The sequence below is a fragment of the Necator americanus genome, chromosome III (genome assembly GCF_031761385.1).
Source record: "Necator americanus strain Aroian chromosome III, whole genome shotgun sequence".
NCBI lineage: Eukaryota > Metazoa > Nematoda > Chromadorea > Rhabditida > Ancylostomatidae > Necator > Necator americanus.
The window spans coordinates 40,231,452-40,251,874 of NC_087373.1; the positions used below are offsets into that span (position 1 = coordinate 40,231,452).

At 39.5% G+C, this 20,423-nt stretch overlaps 6 protein-coding genes across 10 annotated transcripts; 3 read left to right on the forward strand and 3 right to left on the reverse strand.

Annotated features, from left to right (window-relative positions):
* Positions 1–1,853: 1,853 nt before the first annotated feature.
* On the forward strand, positions 1,854–8,832 carry RB195_012433 (uncharacterized protein; the record flags this gene model as incomplete). The annotated part of the gene is made up of 13 exons (XM_064194284.1): positions 1,854–1,865; positions 1,956–2,016; positions 2,159–2,307; positions 4,580–4,677; positions 5,119–5,260; positions 5,435–5,526; positions 6,081–6,217; positions 6,485–6,572; positions 6,836–6,914; positions 6,983–7,132; positions 7,311–7,418; positions 7,510–7,595; positions 8,733–8,832. 13 exons carry the CDS (start codon positions 1,854–1,856, stop codon positions 8,830–8,832), a joined length of 1,302 nt encoding a protein of 433 aa, XP_064051867.1.
* A 426-nt stretch (positions 8,833–9,258) lies between these two features.
* On the reverse strand, positions 9,259–9,585 carry RB195_012434 (uncharacterized protein; the record flags this gene model as incomplete). Its single annotated transcript, XM_064194285.1, has 1 exon — positions 9,259–9,585. One exon carries the CDS (start codon positions 9,583–9,585, stop codon positions 9,259–9,261), a length of 327 nt encoding a protein of 108 aa, XP_064051868.1.
* Positions 9,586–11,485: 1,900 nt separating this feature from the next.
* Positions 11,486–12,082, reverse strand: RB195_012435 (uncharacterized protein; the record flags this gene model as incomplete). Its single annotated transcript, XM_013450770.2, has 3 exons — positions 11,486–11,642; positions 11,710–11,852; positions 11,909–12,082. The coding sequence occupies 3 exons, from the start codon at positions 12,080–12,082 to the stop codon at positions 11,486–11,488; spliced, it is 474 nt and encodes a 157-aa protein (XP_013306224.2).
* A 759-nt stretch (positions 12,083–12,841) lies between these two features.
* On the forward strand, positions 12,842–13,408 carry RB195_012436 (uncharacterized protein; the record flags this gene model as incomplete). Its single annotated transcript, XM_013438277.2, has 3 exons — positions 12,842–12,976; positions 13,038–13,180; positions 13,246–13,408. The coding sequence occupies 3 exons, from the start codon at positions 12,842–12,844 to the stop codon at positions 13,406–13,408; spliced, it is 441 nt and encodes a 146-aa protein (XP_013293731.2).
* A 1,159-nt stretch (positions 13,409–14,567) lies between these two features.
* Positions 14,568–15,143, reverse strand: RB195_012437 (uncharacterized protein; the record flags this gene model as incomplete). Of its 3 annotated transcripts, none has more annotated exons than XM_064194287.1 (3): positions 14,568–14,660; positions 14,762–14,978; positions 15,061–15,143. In XM_064194287.1, the coding sequence occupies 3 exons, from the start codon at positions 15,141–15,143 to the stop codon at positions 14,568–14,570; spliced, it is 393 nt and encodes a 130-aa protein (XP_064051869.1). The 3 variants fall into 3 exon arrangements, with proteins under 3 accessions (XP_064051869.1, XP_064051870.1, XP_064051871.1); XM_064194288.1 differs by having other exon boundaries at positions 14,612–14,660; positions 14,751–14,978; XM_064194286.1 differs by lacking the exon at positions 15,061–15,143 and having other exon boundaries at positions 14,762–14,923.
* A 1,430-nt stretch (positions 15,144–16,573) lies between these two features.
* Positions 16,574–19,932, forward strand: RB195_012438 (uncharacterized protein; the record flags this gene model as incomplete). 3 transcript variants are annotated; one of them, XM_064194290.1, is made up of 5 exons in its annotated part: positions 16,574–16,717; positions 16,768–16,910; positions 16,976–17,082; positions 19,459–19,520; positions 19,579–19,932. In XM_064194290.1, 5 exons carry the CDS (start codon positions 16,574–16,576, stop codon positions 19,930–19,932), a joined length of 810 nt encoding a protein of 269 aa, XP_064051872.1. The 3 variants fall into 3 exon arrangements, with proteins under 3 accessions (XP_064051872.1, XP_013294322.1, XP_064051873.1); XM_013438868.2 differs by lacking the exons at positions 19,459–19,520; positions 19,579–19,932 and having other exon boundaries at positions 16,976–17,138; XM_064194289.1 differs by lacking the exons at positions 16,574–16,717; positions 16,768–16,910; positions 16,976–17,082; positions 19,459–19,520 and having other exon boundaries at positions 19,648–19,932.
* Between the last annotated feature and the right edge of the window lie 491 nt (positions 19,933–20,423).

Genomic DNA, 20,423 nt, shown 5'->3' on the forward strand with positions numbered 1-20,423 from the left:
TTATTTTTATATTAAACAGAACTCAAGTACTGAATATGCATCATTGACGTTTCTTCTTCTTTGAGACAACTTTTCCATTTTTTAGTCGCAGATATCGGGACCTGAAAAAAAGCCTTAGAATACGTTTCAGTTGTGAATATCTTCCGATATGCGATAAAAAAATGCCATTCATTGCTGATCATCCTTCAAGTTTCAGCACCACTTCTGAAAAGAAGCAGTTTTCACTCCTGTTTTTCTGCTGAATGTCGCATACCTAAATTACACTTCATTTTGTACACCTTAATATGTGTTTGTTTGAAAACGACAACCCCGTCTCCATTTTCTCTTTGCTCCTTTCATTTTTTCTGATTTTCCGATCCCTACTTGAATTTTTTCTTAATTTTCCGACCCCCTCTTACGACCCCCCCCCCCCTGATCCGACACCCCTCTTACGACCCCCTGTTGAGAAATTCTCAACACACGCTTGACCCTGATAAAAGGTGAGCGGACCCCAGTTTTTTTCAAACGTCAGATATGAGGATATATTTTAAAAAAAGGCAAGAAAGTCACAGGTTCATTTTTGCATCTTGCATCTGCATCTGCAGAATGCAGCCGCGTAGATACTATTATGAAAAGGATAACTAAATATTTAAATTCAACACCTGCGAGGAATGCTGTTCAAATAAGCCGTTCATATAGTTTTTGGACCGATATCGCAGACACAAAGCAAATAAATGCAATTACGTGTGAATGTTAATTTCATACAATGTCACATTGTTCCTAAGTGTTTTGTTTTATGTGAAAGGCAAATAGGTTTCAACATCTAAACATCAAAACTACTTCAAGCCATCAATAAATGTTTGTAATTGCCTGCGAATTTCGCACAACGTCTGTAGGTTCTCGGAATAGAAAAAAGTTTTTTCATCGATTATTTAGCAGTGTTTGGGCAAATTCCGAAGCAGTCTCATATTTGAAAGCGGCCGTCTCAACCAAAAAACGTTCGGAAATCATAGGACTGGCCTAAAATGAAATCAAAGCCCCACCTAATTTGTTTTGTGAAAGAATGCAACCGCATAATGTCTGAGGGTTTCAAACGTCAGATATGAGGACATATTTCAAACAAGGCAAGAAATATCTGGTTCTAAGTAGGGGCTGACTGAATGGAATGATAACTCCGAAGTCCATAGTTGGTTTTGCTGGGAAGTAAAGAGAAAAAGGACAAGAGAAGAAGATAGACTTAGTGTGCTAGACCTAGACCTTAAAATATCCAGTTAGAGTTAGTGAACGACATGTTGGCTAACCATTCTAAACTAATTTCTGAGGATTGACTTTCATGATGATTTATCTTCATTTCCAATCTGAATGTGATGTTATATTTGGAATTTTCCCCTTCATAGAGAAATGTGAGCAAATAAAAACACATAGTGTCTGGCAGATTTTAGTCAGAGAAGCTTCCTGTGTGGCAATGAACAGAGCAGATGTGACTGATGCATTTTTTCTCATTAGCACTAGCGATTTTTTTGAAGAAGACATCTTCAGATGCTCTGCTGTGTACAAGAAAAAGAATAAATGCATAAGGAACGTTTCGGAAGCTTTGCGCTGAATTGCTCTTAACTGAGTAGCAGCTGTAAGCGCAATTTTAAAAAGTTCGATATGCAAATCTTTTCATGATCACGTTTCGAAAAGTGCAGTCATCAACGCTTGCATGGTTTGGTTAATGCATGGCAACTAAAGTAAACATGGCTTATTCTGTAGAGTTACTGTATTTTTTACGTTCAATATGAGCTAACAATAAAAGGTGAAAGCAGAGGCCCTTATGAGGCGAATATAAAGGTGGCGGGAACAGTCCATTTCTAGAAGTTCCCCCGTACTCAATGCGATCAAGAGTAAGTTATTCGTTCCATATTTGTTACTGAAAGTACGGCTTTCAGAAACGTTGCTTTCAGGAACGTTGCTTTCAGGAACGTTGCTTTTAGGAACGTCTGCTGTCGTTTTTTTGCGTTATCGCGCTCACAACTCATGTACACTCTGCGATAGGCAAGTTTTTTTTTTAACTGCAGACTTAACGTTCAGATCTAGTCCTGGAGTTAGGCTTGTGCACGTTCGCATTGTTGATTGGTATGTTGTTCCAAATATTCTTGACGCGACTGCAAAACCGAGTTATTTTATTTTATTTCAGAGTGTAAAATCGACCCTCAACAGAACGCGAAAAATGCAGAAAAAGATAAGTTTCTTGATGTTCACAACCAATTGAGGCAGAGTATTGTAGAAGGCGCACCATTTCAAAGCTTGGGAACTGTGCCTACAGGATCGAAGATGTACTCTTTGGTAAGCGAAGCTTAAAGTTCGGAATAAATTATATTTTCGCAAAGACAACTGTTTGTGTGCGCGCAAGTAGTCCACTATCATAGCACTCTTATATCTTCATCAACGCGCGTGAAACGAGTACATATTCATTTCTCTCCACTGATGTATTTCCCTTGGGTAAACAATTCTGCGAATATCTACGGAAACAGCTGTAAACTTCAACAGGGAAGCGTTCTATGATGAAATCAACACGTTGAGGTCAAAGATACCAAGCCAGCGAGGCTTAGTTGTAAGGGGTTTGAATGCAGGTTGGACTTCCATAGCAATCCAATGTGTTACGAAAATGGTATATCCCGTGAAGTAAACAAACAACTGAAGCTGTTAGATAGACAATTGGGAGCAGAATAAATTCATTTTCGTTTAAGAGGAATCATCGATGCGATCAACTTACGTGGCAAGAGACAACGCGGTTAACGCCAGAGGAGCTGCGCAAGCGAAAGATGCTGACTCATAAGCTTCAACTTCATTACGCTCTGACAAAGAACATTCCATTTTCAAATATCCGAGAATCAAGAGCTGTCTAGGACGTCGTATTAAATTCCAACCACCACCCTATTCTTCTCACCTTGACGGTACGGTTCCAGAAGAGAAGACGTGGAGTTTAACGTCATTCTAAGCTCGATTTGGAGGGTCAGCTAAAACATTAATTTGAGAATGAATGGATGTCAAGAGCGAAGGAGTTTGAAAAGGTACGGGAGGGAAAGAACTCGAGAAATCTTATAGTCTACAAAGGCAGCATAGCAGCAAGATGAAGGGCTTTTCAACAGTCCTCAATGATACCAGCGGACTTGCTTTCGGGGAGGCAACGCTGACCAACTGAAGAGGAAATTTCAATACCTCGCAGAACCGGAAAGCCCCCCCTCCTTTCCCTAAACGCCCAGTGACCGATATTCGCTGCGGTCAGCCAAGTGGATTCCTAATTCGTGAAGACGCGCTGTCATAATTCGCGCCCCGCAAGAGGGTATCTGTCTAACAAAACAAATGGAACAAATGAACTACCAAGGAATATGTTTGCCGCTCTAATGTTCGAAGTTTTGGAGTTGATCATCGTGGATCGGCTAAACAGTCATCACGAAGAAACAAGAAACCAAGAAACACCGACGAAAAAGCCTCTTTTTGCCCTGTCGGGTCGACGAATGACAAGGTGTTTACTGTGAGGAGAGTGATTAAATTTCCGCAGCGGTATTCGAAGCTTCTGCAGATAGCTTTTGTAGAATTCAAAGCCACTTTCGACTCTCCTTACAGAGGTCGCATGAGTTTTGCGCCGATGGTGCTCGAGGAAAATCCGTACGCCTAATGATCGACATGAATAGGAGAACAACTGCTGCGGTTCGAACACCAACTGCGTATACAACACCGTTCGAAATGGAAAATGGGGTGAGACAGGGGGCCATGGCGGGACCTTTTCAGTTCATCTTTGCCGTTGATGACGCCATGCGAAGAACGGTTGAGCAGTGCTCAGCCGATGTCGTTTTAGCACCATCTGCTCGTCGCTGGTGGTTTTCGAGTATGATGTATGAAAGGCGATGTAGGTATATCTGTTTCTACCAGTGCAAACTTGCAGCATGGTGTGAAAATTCTATCGAAATTTGTTGTGCTTATGACAGCGGCCCCGGCAAAGATGCTCTGAGGAGAATCCGGCACTCAACTCATTGACCAAGGGTTTGTGGTCTACCCCGTAATATCAATTAAGAGAATTTGCGAGTCTACCTATCCGTTATTCGATGTGAAGCTCAAGTACGGGGAGTAACACGCGGAAAATTGGGAAAGACACGTTGGCCGGCTATCTGAAGAAGTCACAGAACCATCTCCACTTCCTTGTCAAGTTATGGAGTGATCCTCTAACCCCCTTGTCTAAGTTGTCGTGAGGATGCTCACAGACTTGAAAAGGCCTCACGGTCTTGAAAAAAAGTTCTGGACTGAGGTATTGAATGAGGATTTGAGGGCACCTTGATTCATTGCGAGTCTAAGATGCTGACACTCACATTAGGCCGTAACATCCGCCTACCGTAAGAGTCAAGTAAGTCAAGTCTTGCAGAGGTGTGTAGCTGGGATCTCTGATACCGCTGACATAAATTTCCACATCCTCCATAAGAATTTCTCAGTGATTAGTTGACGGTTTGTCCGACTAATGGATTTTACAAACTTGACACATAAGGATTTTTCGAGGAGTACAAAATTGCCCTTGTAGCAGAAACATTTTTGAAGCTTGGCACTGAAACTGCATTTTCAGTCATATAGCTGCCGGATGGAATACGATCTTCAAGCTGAACTGGACAAATGCACTGGAAAAATCACTAATTTCAAAGGATTTGCTCAAAATTTAGCTATGTGAGTAACGACTAGCACATTTATCCTGAGTACACTGGGAAATTTTAGAGCTCTCCTAAAGATAGCTTGAATGATACAGGAACGTTAGTTTTCTGATTTAAAAGAGAATTTTGGTAGATAAAGAGAATCCTTGCACGAGAAGAACAGCAGATGCTCTACTTATACCGCTATGAAATCACAGATTCCAATTCCTCAAATCTCCCACAAATCATTGAAAGTGATAGTTCAGAACTTGGATGTTATTCTCTGAAGTTAGGAAAATCAATATCCGATTTTGTACTGCTTTGTGTAATCTCCTGTTTGCATAGGAACTTTGTTATATTTAGCGGTTTTCATGTTTAAAAAAGTGCGAAGTTTCACATAATAGTCGCTTCTAGCTAACAAGTAGTTATCCAACAGCTAATAGTAGGGTTGTTTACGTTTTGATGTGTCTATTTACAGAGTCTACAGCGGAGGAGGGAACATCGATCCAACACAAAAAATTGATGAAGCTTTGAATTCGTGGATAAACGCCGGTCGCATATATGGGATACAAAATTCGGAAAACGTTTACAGTGACCCTCGGATGTATACATTTGCTAACGTGAGTCTTTCAAATGTATGGTTGTGCTACTTACCGTAGGCAAAATTCTTTGAGATTAAGTAGGACCAAAAGTAGCCTTGAAATAGCTATAAATTTTAAAAGAAAATGATTTTCTTCCAAACACTGGTGGTTATTATGTTAACAAAAATATTTCGCAAAATAAAATGCTTATAGATGGCATACGCAAAAACTTTGAGGATTGGATGCGCATACGCGAAATGTGCCAACGATATGGAAGCTCACATATCATGCGTATATAACCTCGTGTGAGTTTTGTCAAGTTTTTCCACTGACAAGCTAACCTATCATTTTCCAATCAAGCTAATTACGAGAAGAACATTTGTTTTTGAGAAATTTGGCTACTGAATGCTATTGGTAAAGGCAAGTGCACAACGTTGAGCAATCCCTAAAAGGATGAGCTCACGCAGTAAGCGCATCCTTTTAGGGGCTGGTACTAATCAATTGACCCCAGAGCGACCAAAGGCTTAGTTGACACCAGATCGGTTTCGAACCATCAAATGAGTGCAGTCACAACCGAACCTCTAATCGACTCTGTCACATCCTCCCTTTCGTAATAATACCATAGTATTTTTCAGCCATTAGCATTTTGGCATACTTTTCATCTTCATCATCTTTTATTTCTCATAATTCTCAATTTAGTTTCATTTAATTCTCATAACACACCTACTCACATATTATTTTTGCGTTCTAAGCGTGGATTCCACTTGTCACAGATCCCTAAAATTGCGCTTGGATTTTTCACATATAAAAATCAAATAAGTATGATATGAGACGCTTTGAAAACCGAAAGTTTCTTCAGAGGCGCCTATGGAAACAACACCATCTACGAAAAGGGATCGAAGTGCACGAACGACAAGGACTGCACAACTTATCCAGGCTCAACCTGCAAGAAACAGACTGGGCTGTGTATGTATAAAGGAACGCCACCGGCTCCAGGTAACCTTACAATTCGTTCTCAACCTGTACGTTCTTGCTGGAGGTACAGCTCCGAAAACGGGAAGTAGTCAAGAACTCCATTCCATTATTTATTTACGAATATATTTTGCATGAGTATTTACTAGTCATTCATTACCTGGGAGAGATTACTCTGAGTCTATAAGTAGCCTCTCAGCCTCATCGTTTCGATTATCCTCTCCTAGTTCAGAGAAGAAAAGACCAGAATCAAACCTATTTTAACTTATTTATTTGTGAATAAGTGTTCAGGCGGTGGAACTAACACAATGTGTCAAGGCAATAAAGGTATGACCGATGAAGGAAGAAAGAAAATTCTAGAAGCTCACAATACTCGAAGGTTTGTCGTGATACCATAGATCTTTGTGGAAGTATTAGCACCAAAGTTTGCAAGAAGAGATCAACTAAATCTAATCCTTTGGAGATGGAAACTGCACTAAACCAAATGTAGGAAGAAAGCAGAAAATTCAATTATTTTTTTAACCAATATTCATAAAAGGGAGTAAAATGAAATATTAGAACACATACTAAGAGCATAATGTGTAGTTCTCCATAATCTGCACCATTTTAAGTTGACGAAGGCCTAAACGAATGAAATTGTAGAAGTCTTCTTGCAAGGGGTTTGGTACAAAATGGCAAGAGTACAAGTAAATTGCCTACATCATTGTTTATGCCAAAGATGGTAAGCGAAAAGAGGATTATTTATCTATTTAATGTAATAATTTAGACTAATGAGTTCGCTTTTCGTAGATTTATAACTGCGAGACCGAGGCTTCGGCGATCGAATACGCGAACGGTTGCTCATTCAAGAAATCGGACGAGAACACTCGACCAGGGTACGGAGAAAACGTATACGTCTACCCAATGCCGAACGCAGATCCAGTACCTGCTTTTGAAGAAGTGGGTTGAGTATTTCTTAAATTTTAAATAAAACCTAGATGGTCGCGAATACGAACAATAATACGAAATAAATATAACATAATATAATAAACTATGCGAATACGAAATAAATCTGGACACCGTCGAGTATAAAAAACAACAAGAAAATCGATGCGAGGCATATCGAGGAGTGTTCCAGGCAGCCACGAGCTGGTGGGATCAGATCACCAAAGAAACAATTGATCGGCAAGTGACCTACACTTTAAATCTGAAGAACAAAGAAATCGATCAATCAGCTTTTACTCAGGTGAGCACAGCTTTTATGATCATTTCTGGAACGAAATGGATTAGTCGAATTTTCGAGAACGACATGGAAAAAAGAGCAAAATGTATTTTAGATGGCATGGGCAAGTAGTGTGAGGCTCGGTTGTGCGATACAGACATGCCACGATAAATCCTTCATCGTGTGTCGATATAGTCCAGCGTGAGTTTTCGGGTAGGATTTGTCGACTTGTGGATTCATTGAGCCAGAGAAGAAAGAGATGAGATCATTCGTTTTCCTGCACTAACCTATCGCATTCGGGTAAACTGCTGCTCATGAGGGTCCCAAAGTACCGTATAATTGGACGGTTGCTCTTCATATTTGCCTGTCATAGTCCTCTTGAACAGAGATGAATTTCAGAGTTATGGAGTCTATTCGATTCTTTTTGAGGAAAATTTCCGGATGAATAGTTAAAAGTCCAGGTCCCAGCGGAACCTTAATTTCATACAGAGGAACGTTTCAGAAAGTCATTTGGCCGGTTCTGACCACAGCTATGTTTTAAATAAGAAATTTGCGCAGAATTGAACATGGTGTGGGGCTGTTGTAGAAGACATAGAAATGTGGGGGTATAGCTCAGGGGTAGAGCGCTCGCTTTGCATGCGAGAAGTCTGGGGTTCGAATCCCCATACCTCCAGTACCTTTTGTCATTTCTGAGAGATAGAAGATCTTTTCAAGATTCGGTTTCATATTAGAAGTCGATTCCCATCATATCAACAGTACTTTGGCGTTCTGTGTGGGAATCCCTAAGCAAACTGATATTGCTAAGTGTCCTCAATAGTGGTTACACTTTTGTGTACAAGTAGAATCAAGGGGTGTTTAGACTTTTGTGCTGTTTACTAGTCTACTCAAAGCCAAATTATTCTCGGGTGTTTTATAGTAGAATTACATGACTAAGAATCGAATCTACATTTTTATTTCATCAACACCGCAATTTTAGTGACGAATGGGAAAGTTCGCAAATAAATTCCGTTCGGAAGATAAACGTTTCAGTTCTTCTCGGTCTGTTCATGTTACTTTCAAAAATATTACTAAATAATTATGTTATTATATTATATATTATTATTAATATTAATGATATTAATACTAACATTACTTTCATTTAACACGGTATCATGGGATTAAACTAAGTAAGTGAGAACGGATCACACCAACGAAGAAAAGTCTTGGGGGCACACAGCTATTCTTTAGCGATCTCGTGAGCTGTATTGTATGTTTTGTATACAAATATACACATACTTTTTATTAAATGGGAAAGGACGTTTTTACCAGCAACATGAACTTTACACTAATCATTTTCAGAGGAAATCTTCTCAAGGAGCAGATATATAAGCCAGGAGCAGTATGCAGAGGATGCCAAGCAGCCTGTAAAACATCTGACGGACTGTGTGATATTTTCTGAAAAATCTGTTAATAATAAAGTGGATTCAGCCCAGACGGTGATTCTTTCGCTCTAAAAAATCTTTTTTTTTCTAAAATATCTTTCAACACCTTGCGGGTTGTCGCGAATTCGCATTATTTGAACTTCATTATGCCCCGAATATCAAGCAGTTGGGTTGCATGGTTCCTGAAATCTGCTCAAGGATCTCAATTACTTTTTTTCTTTCCTTGCTCAGACAATGAAGGAGGTTCTTTTGTAAAAGTCGCTGGTTGCCTATTTTGTTGCAGTTCAGTTTTTGTACTTGACTTACTTGACTTAATCGGCGGGCTGATATCATCGCCTGACGCGATTACCCGCATCTTCGCCGAGATTACCCGCATCTTCGCCCCTTGAACACAGCTCTGCCCAACCTTCTCGATCTTCTGCGAGAGCTTGCACAGAATCAATTCATTCGTCGCCATTCCATATTCTGCGAAACCTTACGTCTCGCCTGAACTGCCTATCCACGTCGAGTGTCCTCAAGTCCTCTTTCACCACCTCACTCCAGAACTTCCGTTTTCGGCCAGGTGGCTTCTTCCAGCTCGAACCCGACAAACTCTTCAGAATTCGTTGAACAAGGCGATCTGCCGGTCTCCTTAATATATGACCAAAGAAGCGAAGACGATTTACTTTAGTCGCTTTCGATGGCGGTGCAAGATGTTGATATCTTCCACGTGTCAACCGCCGGTAAACCACATCAATTTCTGCGTAAAGATCTTCATTGTGACATACCATAGGCCAAAAGTAGCCGTCTAAGCAGCTTTCGTTCCGTGCAGTCAAGCCTCTCCATAACCGTTGATGGTGCTGTCCAAGTCTCCGATCCGTACATCATGATGGGGCGAGTTGCGGATAGGTAGACTCGCAGCTTGACTTCGTTGGTGATGGGGGTCGACCACAGGCATTTCGTTAAGGAGTTAAATGCAGAAGTGGCCTTAGCGCATCTTTGCTCAACATCTCTCTAGTAGCTGCCATTGTTCTTCAGCGTACAAGAGAGAGATATAGCGTACAAGAGAGAATTATATGTTATGATATTATTATGGGTGTATCATCATTAATTATTGTTTTGTTTATTATATGGTAACGTTAACTAATACGGATTGGATTACAGTACTCCATTTTATACATTTACTCACATCCGCTATCATTTTAACCTTTGCTAAGAGCTCAAAAATTTGATCCTAATATTAAAGACGTTACCAGTTGATTCTGTGGTAGAAATTTGTTTTATCACGCAGTCCATTCTAAAAAAAAGGCTTTTTTCGTGAAAACATTGTATTGCATTCCACGGTAATGAGATTTTCTTAAAACGTTCATAGATTAGTGCTGGGCAAATTTTTTTCCTCGTCACATGGAAAGAACACATCAAGCCCAACATGGTGATAGAATATTCTATGGATTGTGTAAATTGTTCGAGTTTCCCTGGAAACCGTTCCCTTCCTTTAAGTTTCCCCAGAGTATCACATAACAGAAAAAAGAATTTAGCAAAATTAAAATATCTACATATGAAAGCGAATACGTGGAGTAACTGAATTTAAATATTATCTTTTAGTAGATGAAGCGAAAAATATTGAATTTCTGCAGTTAGAAGAAATCTTTGAAGGCTGCTGAGAAACAGAAGTTTGGTGCCGATTGCGGAAAAAGTGGTTCGTAGATAGAATTTTGGTTTCCGCCCTCCTCAGAACGGTGTTTATATTATAAATTTATATTCTTAGTAGACTTCTCAGTCGGGTCTTAGCCGAATCTTTTTAATTTTCTTAAAGAGCAGAAAAGGTGGGATTTTATTCTATGTTTTCCAGGAATGAGCCGTCGAAGTTAAACTTCAGTAAGAGGTTGAGAATGACCCTAGTTTTTTTCATAAATGGCAGAGGAGCAATGATTGTCAGGAGCACATTTATTGATTTGAATACATAATCAATAAGTGTAAGCAAAAAGAATGACACATAAAATACACTTACTTGCCTCAGATAACAGATTGGATTTGATTGATTTTTGGGATTGTCAGATGGTTTAGTGATCCTTTAAGTACTTCTAAAAGCAGTCAGATGTATCTATATCCAGAACTTCGTGTTGTTGAACTGCTGGGATTTTGGAAATTTTGAGTGCTAATTATCCTAATTCTTTTTCAGATTATTTTTAATTTATTTCAATATATTCACTATTCGGACATTTTTCGTTCATTTCTTTTTTCAGGTATTTTTTGTTGTCCGGTTTCTAACAGTGAGAATAGGACCTTGAATTTCCACTATTGGCCCAACGCGACTTTTTTTCGAACTCTGGAACGAATCTCACTTTTCGGAAATATTTCAGGAACTTCATAAATGCATTTGCAATCACCAGGAAGTGAAATTTTTGAAGTTTGCTAATTTTGTGGATAATAAGTGTAAGCTTAGAACTCAACATACGCGGTCAAATCCAGTGCTTAGTTCTATTGTTAGCCATAACCATCAAACAAATTAAATTTTTACATTTATTTCTTCTTGTATTGAAAAAAAGTTCTCGAATTGTTAGCCATTTTTGCATTTATTTAATAGGGGAATTACACTGTACAAATATACAGTAACAAATACAAATATTAGTCATTCATAGATATTAACACGTAGGGAATGTGCTATCCATACAACCACACGAACGGTGTTTACTTATCAGCCTTCTCTATCGGTATGTTCCTGGAGGTGATGGATGGCTTGGTGATTTTGGGGGCCTCGATGCAAAGATGGCCATCTTCAGTTATAGACGGTTTTATTTGCTCCACATCCACATTGTCAGGAAGAGTCCACTGACGTATAAAGGACCTAAAGGCGTTAGTGATAAGATAGGTTGGCAGTGGGTAAACAAAACTTCCTAACTGAGTACACATACCTCGATGAGTATCCGTTCTCCTCCTTGACTTTCTGTTTCCCTTCGATTTTAAGGATTCTCCCATCCAGGTCCACCTTAAGGTCTTCCGGCTTGAAATTTGCGACATTCAAGGAGATGGCCAACTTGGACTCGTCATCAACAACCTGGAATCAAAAAGTCATCAAAATATCCTATGAGATCAAAAGAAACTGCCACCTACCTTACCTAAGCATCCAGGGGAATCGTCCTTGTGTTGAAAGGCCATAGACGTTTGCAAAGGTCTCAGAGCTCTTTCGATGATGTCGAAATCTTCCAGAAAATCATCAACAAGACTGGGCACAGGACAGAATCTTCGGCCGCAGAGCGAATATGAGGGAAAAGTGTAGAGAGACATCGTGTATCAGCAGAATATTACTCTTGATGAGAAGCAGGCCGACGAGCTGCTTATATACGCCGAACGGCGGCATTTCGTGAAAATTCGCGAATGTTCTACGCTTACGCGCGCCGATCACGTGCATGGAGTGTAGTCGTAAACAATGCAAGCGTCGCACATTCGAGAATGTTCTCTTGCGCAATTCGACACGTAAACATTCCGGAATATTCTTGGAATCAACGCATAAACAGGTGCTACGCTGCCCCAACGTCACTTCAAGGTTTGCGCAAGTGGTTTTGTTTGTTTCCTCATTTCATTCTTTTTTTTCTGTACCTTTGCTTCCCAGTCTCTTCTAACTTAGAATAAATGAACGTTTCCCAGAAGTTCCCGAAAGTTACTAGTTGTTATTTGAATTTTTGTTGAGTTTGAGTTGAGTATTTCAAAATCTATTCCTCTTTCGTGATGAAAAAAGTCATCTCACGAATGTTAGATGATATCCTAAAAACGGCTCCACAGTAGTGGGGCGAGTGCCTTAGGACACCCTTGCCTTAGGACATGAGCTCAAGTTTTGGTTCTTTTATTAGCCAGCAGTAACTTTGCGTTCATAAATGTCAACTCTGCACATCAAATTCCCCTCTGGAAGCATATCTCCTATTTTTCAGGAGAAAAATCTTTTCTTTTGATCTTTCTCGTTGCACTTTAATGCTAACATCTGATCCAGGATAGCGTTATTTAAAATGGCTTACTTCAGTGACTGAAATCAATCGCTAACCGTTCGTTATGGAGCTCTGGGATGTTCCACGCATGATGAATCGCATGATGAACGAATGCAAGCGAGATTTTGACAGGACCGTCTTCCCGTATTGGAGAGATGCTGACCATTCTGTTCTTCACGTCGGTAACGACTCTCACCAAGTACGTATCGATTTGCAAACAATAACTACACCTAGCTACATTATGTATTACTGTATTCTAGGTGATAGATGACGAAAAGAAGTTCGCAGTTTCGCTGGATGTGTCACAATTTCGGCCGGAAGAGCTGAATGTGCACTTGGATGGAAGGGAACTCACCGTCGAAGGCAAGCAAGAACATAAAAATGAGAACAACTTCACGCAAAGGTGAGACGAGTCCTTACGCTCTACTTCTAGTAGTACAGGGATTTTCAACTGCTTGTGTTGCACAGATCATTCATCCGAAAATGGACGCTACCGGAAAACGTAGATTTGGAGGCGATACGCACTCAGCTCAGCGACAAAGGTCACCTGTGTGTGGAAGCACCGAAGACGGATGCAACAACGCCGAACAGAAGAAATATTCCGATCACGGCTGCGTCGTCTAAGATGTAATTATAGCAAAAATCGGTATCGTCATAATTCCAAGCACGTAACCAGCTGATACAGCCCTTTTGACTCGTGTTCTGTACCTCAATGAACGTAAATTATCCTTCCACGAGCTTTACATTCTTCTTTGTATATCTTTCTTTAACTTCATTTACTCTATACTTATTTAACTTATTCACCTATTCAGCAATTCTCTGCTAGATCATATGTAAGCGATCAATAAATTGGATTTATGAAAATATGTTGAAAATGTGAATAAACGAACTAATCCCAAGACTATCTTGACAACGTACAGGACGCAACGGTGTCCCAAATGAGTACCATTGTTCAGTAGAGTTGTTGAGAATTATATTGATGAAGTAGGCGTTCCAGAAACCTTGTTACTGGCTGCTAACGTCTTCCGAACTCCTCTCTGGTCATCTCGGTTGATCCCACCCTCTTCGGCTCCGTATTACCAGGCTCACATTTGAGATTGCGCGATTTACAAATTCTTTCCTTTTAAATGATTTAATTATAACTTTATTCATATTTGCAGGATACAAAAAAGAAAAAAGAATTTGAGTTGAAATTTATTCGGATCGCTGTTAAGCCAGAAAAGTAAACAAAAATATTAGTTGATTCTATAGAGGAAACAGCAAGGGTGGAGCTTGATAAATAAGCACGTAACAAATAATTGAAAGAAGGAGGATCGTTAAAAAATAACACAGCGTGAGCAAAATAAATAAATTAACAAATAAATAAGTCAAAGAATGCGTTTGTTCAAAAATAACATGTGAAATAATAAAATACATGTGAAATAATAAAATACATGTGAAATAACGATACATCGCTACAATACATTTGAAGCAGAAATTCTTCTTCAAATGAAATAAGTTAATTTGGTGCTTGTTTAAAATTACTCAAAATAAGGTACAAATAAAAAAAGCTCATTTTCAGCGTAAGATGCAGATGAATTCCACACAACTCCATTTTCGTTCCTATTTTTCAAGCATTTTAATTCTCGCTGGTTGTATTCTTGCAAAAAAAAACCACAAATTTTCGCCTACACATATGACTGATAAGGATAATCAGTTAGACCCAAATCCATAGAGCACCTGTCATTCTGGAAGAATAAATAACAGTAGCAGAGTAGGTTCTTGTGCATTGTGTTGGTAGGACCATCGCCTCACGGATGCACTGTTCGATTTTTTATCTCTTGATCTTCATCGATCACTGGTGGTGAACTTTTCTCTTCCAAATCGACGCTAAGCTCTTCCGACTGAAAATTGCTGGATTTCACGTGGGAGTTAGCTTAGAATTACGCATGAGAGGGGAAAATAAGTAGTTTCAAAACTGATGAATAACGCACCGCCTTCCCACCTCAGTCGGGACCTGCTGCGTGCTGTGGCAGTGCGAATCCTTTGCGGGACGTTGAGCGTGGTTTTCAGATTGCGTAAATGTATCCAGTTGCTCGTAGTCATCAAACAACTCGTCGTAAAGTGACGGAAATAACGCAGTTGACGGTAGCAAAAATAACGGCATCGTGGGTGCACGAGAAAACAAATTGTACGGTCTACGTGTGAATAATTCGACGAGTCTACAAATCAACGAACTGTCGATGCATTCGACAGACACATCGCGCGCCGATCGAACCTCGTCGCTGCAGAATCCCCCCGTACCCCTTTCGGACTGTATTCGTCTGCATTATATGCGCACGGCATACTCTCTCATCCTTCCGTGCTCGTATCGACGTCCCGCCCATTCCCGAGAACATTCGAACGACGACATCACCGCAGGCGGCTGGATCTGTGGATGTGTTTGTTCTCGAGGTTTTCTTTTTTTTTCGCAGGAAACTTCACTTTTTTCGCCTTTTTTTCGAAATGCGCTGACTTGAGGTGGGTCTGATGTACTGGACTCTATGACGCCATCTCGATGGCGCAAAAAAACTAAGTGATTCGCTGGAACAAGTTGTTTAGGTTCCAAAAAAAATCGTGATCTTCTTGGATATTTTTTTAGTCTGCCTAAATTTTCTTTTTGAGTATGATCCTTGTCCACCCCGAAGTTGTTTTAATCACTTTTAAACAGCGTTTAAAAGAAAGATCTTCCTTTAATATTTTTTTAAAATCCATATGAGTCGAACTTTAAGCTTTTGCGAATTTTCCTTTCAAAGTTTCAAAGTACTTTAACTAGTAAAGTGGTAAAGTGCCAAGAAGTAGATTTTTTTATTAAAAGATTAAAATCTTCAATAAGACATTTTCATTAAGCAAAGTTCATTTTATGTACGCTGTGCTCTAGAATCGATTATACCCTTATGAGGGGACTTATTTCGATGGATCAATGTTCCACACATCCACTACAAACGTATGATCTGATCCTTCAATAAACGTCCTACTCCCACATATGGAATTTATTGAAGTTTCACGTGGACTTCCGTTGGTAAAATCTCGAATGTTCTCGTGCAATTTGACCTCTGGACATGGATATTCGCGTAAACACGCTGATCATCCTTGTTTTTTTCTTTCTTTTCCCTGCTTCGATTGCGAAACATAAAGGAAATTTCTCGATTGTGACTTGACGGTGCAATATTGTTGAACATAAAGTGCACCCGCAGCGGTTGCACTTTCGCCACGCCCCCTTGTTTTGCAATCCATGGCACATTTCAAGGAATAGTTCCACACTGGTATGTGACCTAAACGTTTTAAAACTAACCGTAACCAACTTCCCTTCTTACTTTTGTTTGTTTGTTTTCTGGGATTACTAGCGAATAATCTGGAACCATTAGGAAACAGATTTATTTGATTGTATCTTGGAAAAGTGTGACAGGTGCTTCCGTAAAGTATCTTGCGGGGAAAAAGAAATTGGAAGTTCTGCGGTGCTTCCGCAGTACAATATTCTCGGTGAACTGTTGCCATATCGAATATCGAAGAACATTCATGAAGCGTAGGCCGTCATTTTCCTCCAATCACCATTTTTTCCTCCATTACTTCGTATGTCTAAGCACTCGTTTGTTTGTTTGTGAATAGGATTTTCGATTTTGGTAATCAATAATTCAATTATTTTGCCGTGTTTTTTCCACCATTGCATATGTCACTTGGGAATTGATGTTCGCATCAAATCAGATCAGCGCAGATCTAAATTGAATCCGGGCGTTAGTAGTCTCATTTTTTGGAATAGTAGTTCCAATTGGCGACCATGGATCTATGGCAAGTACCGCGTGCAATGAATCGCATGATGAACGAATACATGCGCGATTTTGATCGTTTCGAACGTTCTCTGTACCCGTACTGGCGTGACGCTGATCATTCTGTACTGCATGTGGCGAATGAAACTCAGCAGGTACGAAGTAGTACCTCGTATCGATACCTCACCTCACCATTGTGTTGTAGGTGGTCGATGACGATAAGAAATTCGCTGTTTCGCTGGACGTCTCGCAATTCCGCCCGGAAGAGCTGAATGTGCACTTGGAAGGTCGAGAGCTTACCGTGGAAGGGAAACAGGAGCACAAAAGTGATAGCAGCTTTATTCATAGGTGGGACGTGTTCTTATGGTAGTGGTGGTTGGATTGGCATTCGAAGAACGTACCAGTAATCACAGATCATTCATCCGTAAGTGGACTTTGCCTGAAAATGTAGACCTAGAGGCCGTACATACTCAACTCAGCGACAAAGGTCATCTATGCGTTGAAGCACCGAAGACGGACAGTGCGTCGCCGAACAGAAGAAACATTCCAATCATGGCTGCACCAACGAAGAAGTAAAAAAAGAAGAGCAATCCTTGCATCCCACGTAATTTTACATGCTTTTTTCGTACTAAAATTTGTGTATGTTGTGGTCTTAGCATTGGTAGTTCAAACCGGTACTTCTTCTTGTCCATTTTCACAAATAAATATCGCCAACAAAATTCTCTAACATCTAAAAATGTGTTGACTAAAGGGATTAGTGTTAAGCAATGAAAATTCCGATGTCAAAAGTTATGACAATACGTTTCAAAGCTTTTCAAAGCTCCTATAAACATTTCCGATCGTATTGACGAGAGCTATGAGTCACGTAACGATTTTACCAATTTTTTCCGCAATTGCAGAAAAAGCGGAGAGCTATGGATTTGCTGTTGAATGTATTGTTCGTCGAATCACCCAATATTCATTGGAAGATAATCCACACGAATATAAGGCAGAACTTCTAAGCAAACATTAAAAAATAAGATTGAATACTACTTAATAAAACAATATAAGAAACCTATACTTAAATGAGCAGATATGGAATCATTCAGTAATTACTTCAGATTACTGTAGGAATAATGAGGTTAATTCTTTATCCCCTAAATGTAGAGAATAAATCAGCTGAACGCTTGGTTTCGTCAACTTCGCTAATCATTATCTTAAAGTGTTAGCGTTAATGTGGTCCTTTCCATGTTTTTTCCCTAACATTCTAAAGGTTAGCTAATTTCTTGCCGAATAATACATATCGTCATAGATTTTTCTGGAATTTTCCATGTACACATGAGCGGAGAGCATGAGAGATACGGGGAAAATAGTTTATAGCTGCCTGCAACGTAAAAACTCGCTTGTTATGATGTGTCGTTCTTTGAACCTGAACCTCTTCATAAGATTTTTATTGGATTGGTGTTTGGTGCTTCCCTCATGACAACGTTTCTGGGCAACGCGTTCAAAAAAAAATTGGTAAGGAAATGAGCAGAGATGAGAGGGAAATTTTCGAGGATTCGTATGTGCATGCGGAAATTTTCGTCTGTATCTTCCCTCTCCTCATATGCCCTCAGTATTATGTGAGATTGTCAAGGGAAGTGGATCTCGAATTTTCATACAAATAAAATAATACCTACATAAAAATTAGCCATTCTGTTATATGATATAACATCTTCAATTTATATAAATTCATTTAATATAATAATAATGTAACAGAAACATAATAATATTCTAACAGCTAATGTGAGTATCCCACATTTTGCGACTACATCCTCTGGACAACAATAAGCTATGGAACCAAGCCTGTCTTCATTTGGATTTAAAAATAAATTGATTTTATCAAAATGAAAGCGTTCACATTTTCATATTTTCTATTAATGTTTCATACTCGTTCATAGTTCTAGAAACTACTGCAGAGGCAACCGTTTTCCCTCTTTTTTCTTTTTTTTTTTGAAGAAATTCCTACTTAAATTCTTCCCGTCAGGCCTAGAGAGTATATTCTTATCTTGTTCTCATCTTCTAAAAGTGCAATGCGTATGAACAACATTCTTCAATATTTTGCTGAATACGTTATATATTTTCGCAACTGTTTACGACTTGACGCGTTGACTTGCGTTACGTAAAGGGCACTTTTTACGTTACGTAAAGGGTACGTAAAGGGCGCAAAAGATTTTAGTGCAATTCTTCCAAAATACAAAGGGCACACAGCGACTACACTTTGGTTACGGCTGTATTGCATGGAGGGCTTGCATTTTTTTGAAAAAATTTTTGAAAATTTTCGAAAAATCCCATCAAATCCATGTGATTTATGTTTAACTGTTGTTCCTTCTCCTGTTTTTCGGGACATTTTGAAGTTTGTTCGTTTGAACTATTCATATAGGTGGATGGGTTCGAATTTATCTGATTCGAGTCAGATCTACAGCCTTAGGCAGCGAACATTTGTGGACGAACGACCAATGAAAATACGAGACCTCATTACTGAAAGGAATATGTAGTTGTTGTCGAAATTATAATAAAAGTGCAGTGTAGTAAATACAAAAGGAAAACGAAAACAGCTTAATGAGAAGTGGCATTTACCTTAATGATTCATGCGTCATGGGAATATTCGGGAATCTTCGGAACCCGTAACTTGATTGCGACCCGGCTCCATCCCGGGTGCGAGCATAGAACATTCGCGAACGTTCGAGAAAGGGCAACACGCTGCGCATATTAGCAGTTCGCTTGCTTACGTGACATTGAGGATGATATTCGCCTGGATCACTATGTCTCTTTGCGTTCTGTCGCTCTCATCACTCTGCAACTGAGGATTTTCTCCTGTGACCAGTCTTAATGATGATTTTCTGGAAGATCTTGACATCATCGGAAGAGGACTGAGGTCCACCACAAACGTCTGTTGCTTCCCATCGAAAGGAGAACTCTTCTGGATGTTTGGAAAAGGTTCGCAGCAGTTTCTACTGATTTCATAGGCCCTTTTGGTTACTTTTCCTAATCATAGGTTGTGGATGATGAGTCAAAATTAGCAATCTCCTTGAATGTCGCAAATTTCAAGCCGGAAGAGCTAAAGATGGACCTGGATGGAAAAATCCTTAAAATCGAAGGAAAGCAGGAAGTGGAGGGGAGCGAATACTCAATGAGGTACATCTATTCACCTGGAAGTTTTTATTTATTCAATGGTTCTCCGTATTATAATAACGTCTTTAAAACTTTTGTTTGTCAATGGGCTCTACCTGATAACGTGGATGTGGAGCAAATCAAACCTTCCATGACCGAAGACGGCCACCTTCGCATCGAAGCTCCTAAACTCGCCAAACTATCCATGATGCATCCCGGTGGAGAAGAATACATCTAAGAATTTTTTTCTTGGTGAAGCATAATAAATTCGTTTCTGCGTAACGTGTGTGACAAAATATAAGGAATTTCAACAGTTTTAAACTTTTTAGTCATGACAGAACAGAAGATAGAATTAAAGAAAGAAGAGCCAACTGACTAATTACGGTCACAAGAACGACCTCTAGAGATTGCAAATTCAATGCTAAAATCCTGAGAAGTTTCTTTTTTGGAATCTGAACAAAAGAAATAATTAACAAAAGCAACCATTAATAAGATAATAGGTTGAAGAATGTGTTTATTAACAAAAGAAATAGGATTGAAGATAGGATTAGAACTTCTGGACTTTTTTTGCAAGTTTGATCCCATTTCTATAATGTTTTCCAGAAATCGTAGCAATAATAAAAGGAAACAAAGCAGATTCTTTTTCTCTGAACCCTGATTGCATAACGTTCGAATATCAACCCAAACTTAGTTTGCGGTCGCACTTTTGATTTAACGAAGTGATGGATC